Source organism: Citrus clementina, unplaced genomic scaffold (genome assembly GCF_000493195.1).
Source record: "Citrus clementina cultivar Clemenules unplaced genomic scaffold, Citrus_clementina_v1.0 scaffold_6, whole genome shotgun sequence".
In the NCBI taxonomy this organism is placed as follows: domain Eukaryota; kingdom Viridiplantae; phylum Streptophyta; class Magnoliopsida; order Sapindales; family Rutaceae; genus Citrus; species Citrus x clementina.
The window spans coordinates 24601264-24613150 of NW_006262139.1; the positions used below are offsets into that span (position 1 = coordinate 24601264).

Here is an 11887-nt window from a genome sequence, read left to right on the forward strand (position 1 = left end):
GTCAAAAGAAAAAAAATTATAGTAATTTATTTAAATAACAAAATGATTTTTAGTTAAAATTCTTAACAGAAGATGAATTCAATATCCTATCAAAAGTAAACAGTTTAATTAATTTTATTATTACTTATAATCTAATGGTAGTACACTGTAAGTTAAATTAAGCTTAAGCTTGCTGGCAAGTAAAAATTACATGAGTAAAATCAATTAATAAATTTATTATGGAGTTGGCCGGGTTGTGGTTGATCTTATTCTTCTCCCTCGCCACCTCCATTCACAGATTGTCGGCAAATATCATCCATTTTGATGAAATGTGGCAAAATGCCACCATGTAGGTTCATGATCCTAATCCTAAAGCAGTCATCGATGACTTTAATTTACATAAGAAATCAGCTGAATATCGTCATAATTTGTCGATATTAACAACAACCAAAACTATGCCGAGATACACAAATTTCTCAGAAAACGAGATGTTTTAAACTTTTTAGCACAACATGCCCCTATTTTTGTCCTTTCATAAAACTGGACCTTCAAAGTAATAGCTTTTGCTCTTTGACTCGTTTACTTTATATTTATGACAATGTAGCCCCTATATTGAAGAGCCTGGTTTGCATTGGTGCGTAATATATCGTGCCAAGAAGGCCGAAGCCCCTGCTGACTCGAAAAAAAAAAATTGAAGTTGTTTTAACAATCAACTTATCATTAAATACCTTAAAATTTCCTTCCAAGATTATGAAATTTTTTAAATACAAATGTTATCTCTTTTAATTAGTTCTTTAGTTCTTTACTCTCTTCTTCTTGAAAAACAAAAAATCAAGATTTATCAATTATGTGTTAAAATAGTTTCCCTCATTTTCTCTTATTTGTTGCTTGTTGTATCATATTAAGATAATAATGATGATTCCTTTCTCTTATCTCTCTTTCAATTGTTAAAGAATTTATCACCATGACCAAATCCAATACTAAACTACATATGCAAGCCTATATTAGAGCTAAAATTAAAAGTCTTCAAGATTTTAAATACTAACGAATTGATAGGTTCAACTTACATCATAGGATAAGTAATTAGGCATTAAGAAAAACTTAACCTATAATTAAGAATCATCATTAATGATAAACTAGCGTGCTTAAATAAATTTTATAATTTTGATGCTTTTCTTTAAAAGAAAGTAAATTGATTCCTGATAATTCTAATAATAATGGTATTGAGATTTATTCGTTCAATTAAATAGGATCTTAATTACTATGTTATACTATAACCATTAAGTGAACTTGGCTCTCATTTTTTTGCGCAGCAATTAGAACTTAGAGCCACAAAAAAAATTTCTCAAAATTAGTATATAAGCACACTAACCACATCTCATCAAATCATAAGCAAGAAGTTCAATCCTACAGATCTCGAACTTTTGTACATGAGAATAAAATATTTGAAAAATAAAAAATAAAAATGAAGCTAGCTAGGCTAAGATTAATCTTTCATTTCTCCTTTGTTGTTTTGATCCCTTGCCTATCGGCTAATATCGCCGAGGTCGACGAGGTATGCAAACCACCAAGTAGTACTATGATTCAAACCATGTAGCTGTTGCCAGCAACTTGAACATGAAAGTTCAAGAGTACGTGAACAATACTACCAAGACTAAAAACTTCTACCTATAGGCGTTAGCACGTTTCAAAAATATAGATTTCGAACTAAACTGTTCTATATATATATATATATATGAGAATAAATCCTACTGCTTCTAGTCCTGGGATTTCCGCTCTCGCAAACAAAAAACTAGGACTTATCACTCAAATCATTTGTTCGATATTAGATGTAGCCTTTCCTCCCGACAAGATGCCTAATATTTACAATGCTCTTTTTTATGGGTTGCAGCTTCTCAAAGTAGGTTACTGTTAGAAAAGGGCTTGTTGAATGCAAAATTAGGGCAATGTGAGGCAACAAACCCAATTGACAAATGTTGGCATTGCAAAGAGAAACTGGGCAAAAGATCGATAGGCGCTGGCAGGTTGTGTGCTTGGTTTCAGCAATAAAGCTACCAGAAGGAAAGGGTGAAAAAAATTATAAGGTGACTGATCCTTCTGACAATTTTGACGATCCCACTCCCAGATTTGGTTTTCTTTAAAAATATAAATAAATAAATAAAAGAATATATCGTATATTCTTGGTGTTATAAAGAAAACCATTATGTTTTTGGATAGACAATTTCTTATTTTTTAGAAAAAGTAAGAGGAGTTAAGTTTATTAATTTTCTGACAAAAAGTCAAATGCATATATAATGTTTTTCCTTTCAGGATTTGGATTTAGAAATTTGAATTAGAATTCTCTTCCTATCCTCCACTTAAGTTTAAAGAAATTGTAAAACAATAGTAGCTAATTTATTATCATAAACAAAATACTTTAAATTTTTCTACAACTAATTTCAGTTATTTAATATTATGCATCTATTAACTTATTAATTCTTGTTAATGTTAAAAAAAATTAAATTTATAGCAATTTACTTAAATAACAGAATAATTTTTAGTAAAATTTTTAAGTTTCAACAAAAGATGAAGTCAATATACTATCAAAAGTAAACAGTTTAATTAATTTTGTTATTACTTACTCACAATCTAATGGTAATACATTGTAAGTTAAACTTAAGTTTGCTGACAAAACTTATATATATATATATATATATATATATAAAGAGAATGTAAAAAATCCCGCGAGTAAAATCAATTAATAAATTAATTATGGAGTTGGCCAGGTTAAGATTGATCTTGCTCTTCTCTCTTGCCACCTCCATTCACTGCCTGTCGGTTAATATCACTGATTTTGATGACGTGTAGCGGCAGCAAGATGAAAAAGCCATGGACACCACCATTGAGGCCTATGATCATAATCCCCAAGCAATTATCAATGATCACTTTAATTTGTACTAGAAGTAACCTGAATATCATTATAATCTATCAGTATTGTACCGTAACAAAACCATACCGAGGTTCACAAATTTATCAGAAAATGAGATGTTTTTAACTTTTTATACTTTCACCTCTATAGTAGTTATCAATTAATGCAAAATCATCCGGCTAGGTTATGTTTGTCTTTTCATAAAACCAAACCTTCAAAGTAATATTATCTACACTTTAACCCACTTTAGTTTATAATTATAACAATATAGCCCCTATATTAAGGAGCCCGGTTTGTACAGATTCTTGGAAGTAAACAGTACAATGAGGAGCATGTTGAGGCGTGGGAAATATTGGGGACCATGCCAAGCAACAAACCCAGTAGACCGTTGCTGGCGTTGTTGGAAAGACTGGGCCAACTACCGCCCCAAGCTCGCTGACTGCGTGCCTGGTTTCGGCCACAAGATCACTGGAGGACAGAAAGGACCAATCTATATAGTGACTGATAGTTCTGACAATGATTTTATAAATTCTAAACCGGGGACTTTATGCCACGCAGTGATCCAAAACGGACCCTTATGGATTATCTTTGCTCGTGACATGCACATTAAGTTGTCACAAGAGCTTATAATGACTAATGACAAGACCATTGATGCTCGTGGAGCTGATGTGCACATTGCTTATGGGGCTGGAATTATGATACAGCATGTGAAGAATGTGATCCTTCATGGACATAGCATTCATTATATTTTTCCTGCGAGTGCAGGTGATTCTACTGGGTGCAAGCGATAGCTACGCACCAGATAAAATGATGCAAGTGACAATTGCATACAACCATTTTGGTCGGGGCCTGATTCAAAGAATGCCAAGATGTCGATTGGGAATCTTCCATGTTGTGAACAATGACTACACTCACTGGCAAATGTATGCAATTGGTGGCTGCAAAAACCCAACCATTACGAGCCAGGGTGACAGGTTCATTGCACCAGATGACAGCTCAGCCAAAGAGGTGACCAAGAGAGACTACGCTGCAAATGAATATATGATGAATGGAAGCACTGGATTTGGAGATCAGAGGGAGATTTATTCATGAATGGAGCTTTTTTCAATCAATCTGGTGATACAAAACAGAAGCTGCTATTCAGCAGGAAGCAGCTATTCAAATCAAGGCCAGGAACATATGTAACCAGGCTCACACGCTTTCCTGGTGCACTTAACTGCTATTCTGGCAAGGAATGCTAGCACCTTCCTCTTGAATTAAGATAGAACCCGAAATGATTGATTTTAGGTGCATATTTGATGATTTTATATGTTTAAATGGAGGATAATAAGGAACAATTATTCAATTGTTTACGTTGATTTTAAAGGTCTGTGACTCCTGTGTTTCTTACTAGTGCCTTCTCTTGTGTTTGCCATAGTGTCCAACTTTCCCTCTATGACGTGTAAACTTATTCTATTCATTATATCTGACACTAATAATATAAATAGATAACTCTTATATACAAGATATAAATATACATCCTGATGGAACATCCACAATCTCTTATATCAAATAAGTAAGAGCCACCAAAAGAAAGCCTTCGGAGAAATAATCTAACCTTGATACAGCCTTTCATCAAATAAAATCACTCACGTGGTTCAAAGTTTCTATTTCATCATCATTATTATTTATTACATCCATAACATATCAATTGCAAAATAAATAACTATGGGGCTGTTTTTTTTTTTTTAATTTAATGACTTAATTAATTTTATTTCAATTAGTTAAGTCATTAAACTCATTTATTACTTAACTAATTGAAATTTTTAATCATTAAATTATTTTTTACTTAATTTAAAAAGTCAGGATGATATCATTAAAAAATATTTTTTAAATTATCATTGTTTAATTAATTAATTTTCATCCTTACTTAAATATAATTTAATAATTAACATCATTACCTATTTCCATAACTTGTGATAATATAATAAGAGACTCATTATTTTATCTTTTTATTTTCTTTAAATTAGCATTATTTATCTTTATAATTTTTTATTAATATTTCTCATATAAAAAAATTATAAACTACAATAAAACTAATTAACATATACTAATTTAGAATATTAAAAAATTATTTTCAATTGAACGTGATTTATGTACAATAGTATATTGATATGATGTAATCATAAGATATTATCTTATTTATGTTCTTTAAATATTTATTATTTGTTCAACATTTATAATTTATAACGACACAAATATAAAAATATTAATTTTTAAATTTTTTAAGTAAAAAAAAACTTAATATTTATTTTAACTATTTAATTAAAAAATAAATACATTATTCAAATTCAAACATTCAACTCTATCTAAATTCAGACTAATTCAACTATTCATATTTAGAATTCAAGCAAAAAACAAAAAAAAAAACAAAAAATCCACCTAAATGTGGGTAATATTTTATGGGGGGTGGACGAACGCTCGACGCAGGAAAATACCCCATTAATATTTAGAACTACTAGAACTGATTCCCCCTCATGCCAACTGTGAAATCAGTAAGCACATCATACATCCAAAGGATGTGTTGCTACTACAGGCAAAAATACATCAAGACTAGAAACAAAATGTAGAGGTAACAGTTTTTTCCCGTAATCTAGGCACAGTTAGAATCACCTATACAACATGATTGCCCAAGACGCTTAAGGTAGATGTAAAATGCAGCCCATAATAATAAGATAGAAGTCCATGACAATCCTAAACTGATGATTTAGTGATTCTTTGCTCTTGGTATCTATGCACTGTCAGACTCATTTCCAGAGTCAATATCCATCGGCTTGGGATTCTTGTAACCACTGATTTCATCTTTGTAACGTTTTTTATCAGCACGAGCTTTGGATTCATATGGCTCTCTCTCTTCCACTGCATAGAAAATTTTTTCACATCAGTAAAACAGCCCAGATTCTAAAAGTTGTAATTAAGAATTACATCAAAATTAAGTGCAGCTACAAGTGATGCATCACCAAAATTTATTACATACCGCTCATCTTTTTCCACCTCTCTCCGAGGACTCTTCCAACATCCGTAAATGCAATTCCAGGATTACTTTTCTTGATATTCTGTAAACAACATTAAAAAAATTAGTAATCACCCATCCTCATCCAAACTGTAATGTTAGTCGCCGACCATTAATACCTAAATGACCTAATAAAAAGTAGATATCTTTGATACTTGAATAGTTAATGCAATTCCAGGATTACTTTTCCTCATCCTGTTAACAACAGTAGAAAATTAGTAATCACCCATCCTCATTCAAATTGTAATGTTAGACGCTGACCATTATTTAAAAGACCTAATGAAAAAATAGATATCTTTTATCTTTGCATATTTAATACTAGTCATCATATATTTTCTTCATAATTTTTCAGTTAACTGTGATTGCAAAACCATGGTGGCAGCGTATAAGTGGACTTCTATCATATTCAAACACGAGTACTCGACAATCCATCAGGCACGCAAACCCTAACCAGATCATCTTACCCATTCTCTAGACAAACTGAAAGAACAATGTATGGACACAATGAAACATTCCGACATGAACCAAAAATTTATCAAAAGTTATCTCATTATCTTCCCATAATTTTTAGTGGCCATATAATACTACAGTTTAGTGCTCATTGCAGTTGAGAATTTGACATCCAAGAGCAGTTACAAGAAAGAAACTACATCACAACCAAACCTAACAGACCCATTCATTCCAACTATTTTCATCCATTTCCCAGAGAGGAAAGCAGTATGATCATAATGCCAAGAAATAAAAAGTTGACAGAAACTATAGAAGAAAAGAACCTACCTCTCTTTCCATTTGAGAGAAAAAAATAAAACCAGACATTGCCCTCTTTGGTGCATTCGGATCCTTCTTCTTTTTCTGTTTTTTCTTCTTCCCATCTTCATCTCCATCCCTGGATTTCTTCTTGGAAGTAGATGCCTTCACAGATGAAGACTCTTTCTTTGATTCCTTTTTGGCAGGTTTCTGGAAGAAACAATTAATTTCAAGTGAGATTCAGAAAAAATAAAATAAATAAGTTATAGTCCAAAAGATTTGAGATAAAATACCTCTTTCTCTCCTCCACTTTCACTAGCATCAGAATCCTCCTCCCCAGAATCATCAGTTGGTGACCCTCCATCGTCTTTATCAGCTACAAAATCTGAATCCTGCATAATTTCACAATGTCTTAATAAGCAAGAATAGTACCAATACAAGGAGATATGCAAAGCATTAATAGCTGAATCACCTTCAATCAAGTGGAAAGAGAAATACAAAGAGAGGAAGGAAGGGAGGAGATAAGAGTTTACGTTTAAAAAAAAAAATCCGCTTTATTGTAATTAATTCAAAGATCGGGTCTCAAATTATAAATATCTTTCCAGTTGGGATAAAATGTAATAAGTTATTGCCAAAGATAACAGAAACAAATGTATGGACAAACAATATAAACTTAGCAGAAGCATCTGCAAACTTCATGAGCAAAAGCTTTAGGAAATGGATTGAAGAGTTTACCTCTTCATCACTCTCATCACCACCAGCTTCATTCTTAATTCGCTCAAGATGAGGATCAACTGCATCATCATCGTCTTCCTGAAGAACAGCAGCCACCCCATCTGTGGTTTTCATGTCTCCAAGGTTCATAATCTTCAAGCCCTTCCCACTGAACCAATAATTACAAGGTAAATATATATATAAAAAAATCCAAATAATATATTTAAAAAAATCCAAATAAAATATTAAAAAAAATCCAAATATAGCAGATCGATAATTCAATCCATGAAAGAGTAAGAGAGACTTGTGCTGACCTTATGAAGTCAAAAAGGTTATGATATTCATTTCTCTGGATATTCCTAAACAAATGTTCTTGTTCAGTTTTAAGTCTGATAAGAAGATCAAAGTAATGCATATTTGAGCCACCAGCAGCATGCCTCTCAAATTCCACATAGTCAATCTAGTACACGAAATTAGAAAGGTCAGATACCACATGACTACAAAACTCATCTATTTGGAGGGGTTAGAAACTAACTTCCTCATGAAGGATAAGAGTAGGTGGTTTAGGCAGAAAGAAGAAACTCTTCTCAAGGGGATACAGGACACCGTCTTCAGCTTTCAATGATGACTTCACTGCATAACCGTCTTGAGCGCTACGGAATTTTCCAGGTTTGGTAATTTTGGCACCAGACAGACCACGCAATATTGTGGTGAACACTTCATGGATGAGCCCCTGTTAGTTTAAAGCACCCAGCAATATATAAGGAAAAGTAACATATTAGCAACCCAGATCCCCATAGTTCAGTTATGGTCCCAATACAAAGGAAACCCCTACCAAGCAATAGCTCAAAGCTTTGAGAAATTAAGTAATAGTAAAAATAGTAATTACCTTGTATGATGGCTCTAATTTGTCCTTGTACTTTGTGTTCAGAAGTTCTTCACTCATCAACAGCTCGCTTTGAACCACATAGTCAGTTTCAAACTGTACAAATCAATGTAAATGTAATTATTACACTTAAACACAGCAAAGAGCTGGCATCAATCAATGAAATGAATTATACCTGCAAGACAATATGCGGGTACAAGGTTTGCCCTTTACGAATTGGTGGATCAAGAGTAACAACAACAAAGGTATGAGGCTGATTAGACTGCTCAAAACACAAGACAATCCCATCAGTTTTTATAAGGACCAGTATTGAACACGGAACACTCGAATTCATCAAAGTATTCATCAAATAGTTATTCAACAATAATACTTGCAAAAGATTCAGACGTCCTTCTGTCCTAGGAGTTATAATAAATTGTAAGAAATATTTTCAATAGTACTGAAGCACATTCTAGAAAAGAAAAGAAGAGAAAATTTACCTTTGGAAGCAAAAATAGCCGTACAACACTGCTATACTGAATTTTGAAATCATTAGCTTGTCCTTGGAGCCGCAAGAATGAAAGATGAAGTTCAACACTATACCGACCCCTTTAAATAAAAATAAAAAAAATTGCTTCCATCAGGAAAAATCGAAGCAGGCAAGAATAATAGAAAGGCCCAGCTGATAAAATGCATCTATAAATGTCGCACACGAGTATTCTTATGTATACCTTGGTGTGAGGATTGCAATACCCTCAAATGTAACAACAGCTTCTTCGCCTCCAGCACCAACATCAGCCATTGACATAATTTTATCACGAAAAACCTGTCGAATGGTTTATTCACCAGACATCAGCAAGCAATTACAAGATTACCCCCACAAACTCATAACACATGACGAGAGCAAACTCACTTGAGCAGGTGGATGATTCTCATCACCAACGAATTGCGTGTTGGAATTAGGGATGTGAAAACTTATCTCCATCAGTGAATCTTTCTGTTATATTACAAAGAAGGAAAATGAAATAAATAAAATACTAAGAAACACAATAACTTTGCAACTGAACAGCAGGCTTAAACGAACAAACAGTTGCGATTAATTATGCCGTCATATTAAAAGAGCCTAAATTTTACTCCCCATTGGTAGCTAGAATCCCATCAGCATCAAATGCAGAAAAACTGCTGGGATCATTCAGACAATATGTGCTAAGCAACACAAGTTAACCAACCAACCTCATTAGCTCCAGTTGTGTCATCGACGTGGAACTCCAAGATGACATCATTTTTCCCTTGAAGTTGGGTTTGCGAGACATCTGCTAAAGATACCTCAAAAGCTTGCTTTTGACCAACCATAAAAGTCAGCATGTTCCCTGAAGATAGCCCGAGATTGGAAACTGACTTATGAGTACAATGGCACAGACCATACAACCAAAGAGACCAACTCTCAAAACATAAACGTAACATGTAACCACAAAAATGTTACAACTTTGGGAAATATTGTGCAAAATTTGACCAAAAGCACACAATAAGATAAAAGATATTAAGAAGCATAAAAAGAAATAAAAGAAACCCATTAGAACCATCAACTTGAAAAAATAAACAAAGCCACTGACCATTTAAATCAACTTCTCCCCAATTACGACCACTGACAGAAAGTTGCTTCTCTTCAGGTGATATTCCAAAATTGGACTGGAAAAAATTGGTCAAAGTAGCAACATCCTACAAGGACAAGACAGAAAACAGTGAGACTAGATGGAATATGAAACTAAACTACTATGAATTTTATAAACCCATATCAAAGCTCTCCATAACAGTCACTGACAACCACAAGGGACGTGGAAGACAAAACTAAAACTACTATGAATTTTGTAAAATGCAAACTATAAAGCAACTTTGCAACAAAACTGGAAAATGATCATCAATGTCAAAATAGACTAGGTGTGACCAAGTGACCAAGAAGAATGAAAAAGGAACCATAAGAATAGGTATGTTAATTACATTCATTTACATTAAATTCATAACAGCTCTACATAGGATTTTAAAAAAATATACATCATAATAACTCTATATAGTGACTAAGGTTTTCAAATACTTTGAAAACCTTCAATTCCAACTTTCAGAATCGGACAAAAAAACAAAATAGAATAGAGAGAGAGAGAGAACGTTAAAATACCTGGTCACGAAATCCTGTGAACTTGTAGTACAACCCATCTTTGGTTCGAACACCAAGTTGATTTGTCCGAGGGACTTTCATCCATGTAACCCCGGCAATATCAACTTTATCAACTTCCACTGCTTTACCACCTCCCAGCTTCTTCCATGAAATCTTTCCCGAGTAAATTTTAAGCTGCCCAGGATTCTGCATTACACAGCAATGGCAACAACAATGATGTTTAATATTCTAAAAAGCCACACAATCTCCAAATATTCACTGAATTTCCAGCAATGTTTCATAACCAAAATCAAAGCGACGAAAGAAAGACATTAGAAAGCAAGCAATTAGGGTTCCTTTTGGAACAGAACCATACGAAATTATCAAAACTTAATTGTCCAGAGAAAAAGCCTTTCTTTAATGAAGTTGAATATAGCTTTAATATAACATTAAGGTTTCCTTTAAAAAAAAAAATCTGAAAAAACAAAATACAATGATAATCCTTCAATTTCTTCCCTCATTTTTCCTCTTCGAGAAAATTTAAAAAAAAAAAACAGCAGGGACTAATTAGGGTTATGACTAAAAGTTTAGGGTTTCCAATGACACACTAGATCACCAACGTCAAGAAAAATCTAAAATCACTACACAACTTCCCCTCGATCCTTCATAAAAAAGTCAAAAAACCAAAAATTTCCCTAACCAACCTACAATAAGGGTTTCGAAGAACTCTCGGGTAAAACGACAGCGTTTCAAGGAAACAATAAGAAAACAAAGCTTCGATGAATTGTTGAACGCCACAATGGGAGAATAGTACGTTACCGTGCCACCTCGGCCGCCGAGCGATATATTATTGAAGGAGGGACCGTCGGTCATCTCTGCAAATTGAGTGAACGATGATGAAACTGTGCGTGTGCAACTGCAAACTGAAAGAGCACGATTGCCTTTTTATAAGTGGAAGGGAAGGGTGCGTACAGCTTTGTGGCGCCAAATGATTAATAATCACTATGCGTCACCGTTTAGTAGTCTACCTGGAAGTTAAGGCGGTATTGTTGTGCCGAGGCGGGTCAGTCCGGCCCAATTGGAGGCCCGTTGATTGGATTTTGGATCCAAACCGAGGGCCTGATTGAGTCTTGACTTTTGACTGTGTGATAAATTCATTATCTGGCCCAGCCCACAGAAGAAGGAAATAAACATATGCAGTCGTAAATTTTTAATTATATTACGAGCAGAAAAATGCCAAGGGTAAGCATCTTTGCCAATTGCAAGTGCGATTTTCCCACGTCATTTAATTTAATTTTAATGAGGACAACAATTAGAAGATAATAAGAGACCATTTGTAAGTGGCAGCTTGCGTGGAAAATAATCATGCTGCTGGTTATGCTAAATTTAATATTTTCTTTTCTTTTACTACTAATAATATACATCATGATAGGAATCTGTCGGGCTTTAGCTCATGCTTAGATGAGCTCT

The 11887-nt window shown here is 33.6% G+C and overlaps 1 protein-coding gene and 1 pseudogene across 1 annotated transcript; one reads left to right on the forward strand and one right to left on the reverse strand.

Annotated features, from left to right (window-relative positions):
* The first annotated feature begins 1952 nt into the window (after positions 1 to 1952).
* Positions 1953 to 4128, forward strand: LOC112097420 (annotated as a pseudogene).
* Positions 4129 to 5292: 1164 nt separating this feature from the next.
* On the reverse strand, positions 5293 to 11390 carry LOC18039832 (FACT complex subunit SSRP1). The gene is made up of 16 exons (XM_006431026.2): positions 11237 to 11390; positions 10439 to 10624; positions 9879 to 9984; positions 9499 to 9635; positions 9179 to 9262; positions 8997 to 9091; positions 8766 to 8874; positions 8462 to 8548; positions 8290 to 8382; positions 7936 to 8133; positions 7715 to 7860; positions 7422 to 7569; positions 6980 to 7078; positions 6717 to 6896; positions 5904 to 5982; positions 5293 to 5785 (listed from the first exon to the last, which is right to left on the reverse strand). The coding sequence occupies exons 1-16, from the start codon at positions 11288 to 11290 to the stop codon at positions 5658 to 5660; spliced, it is 1929 nt and encodes a 642-aa protein (XP_006431089.1). The 5' UTR covers positions 11291 to 11390; the 3' UTR covers positions 5293 to 5657.
* Positions 11391 to 11887: the final 497 nt, after the last annotated feature.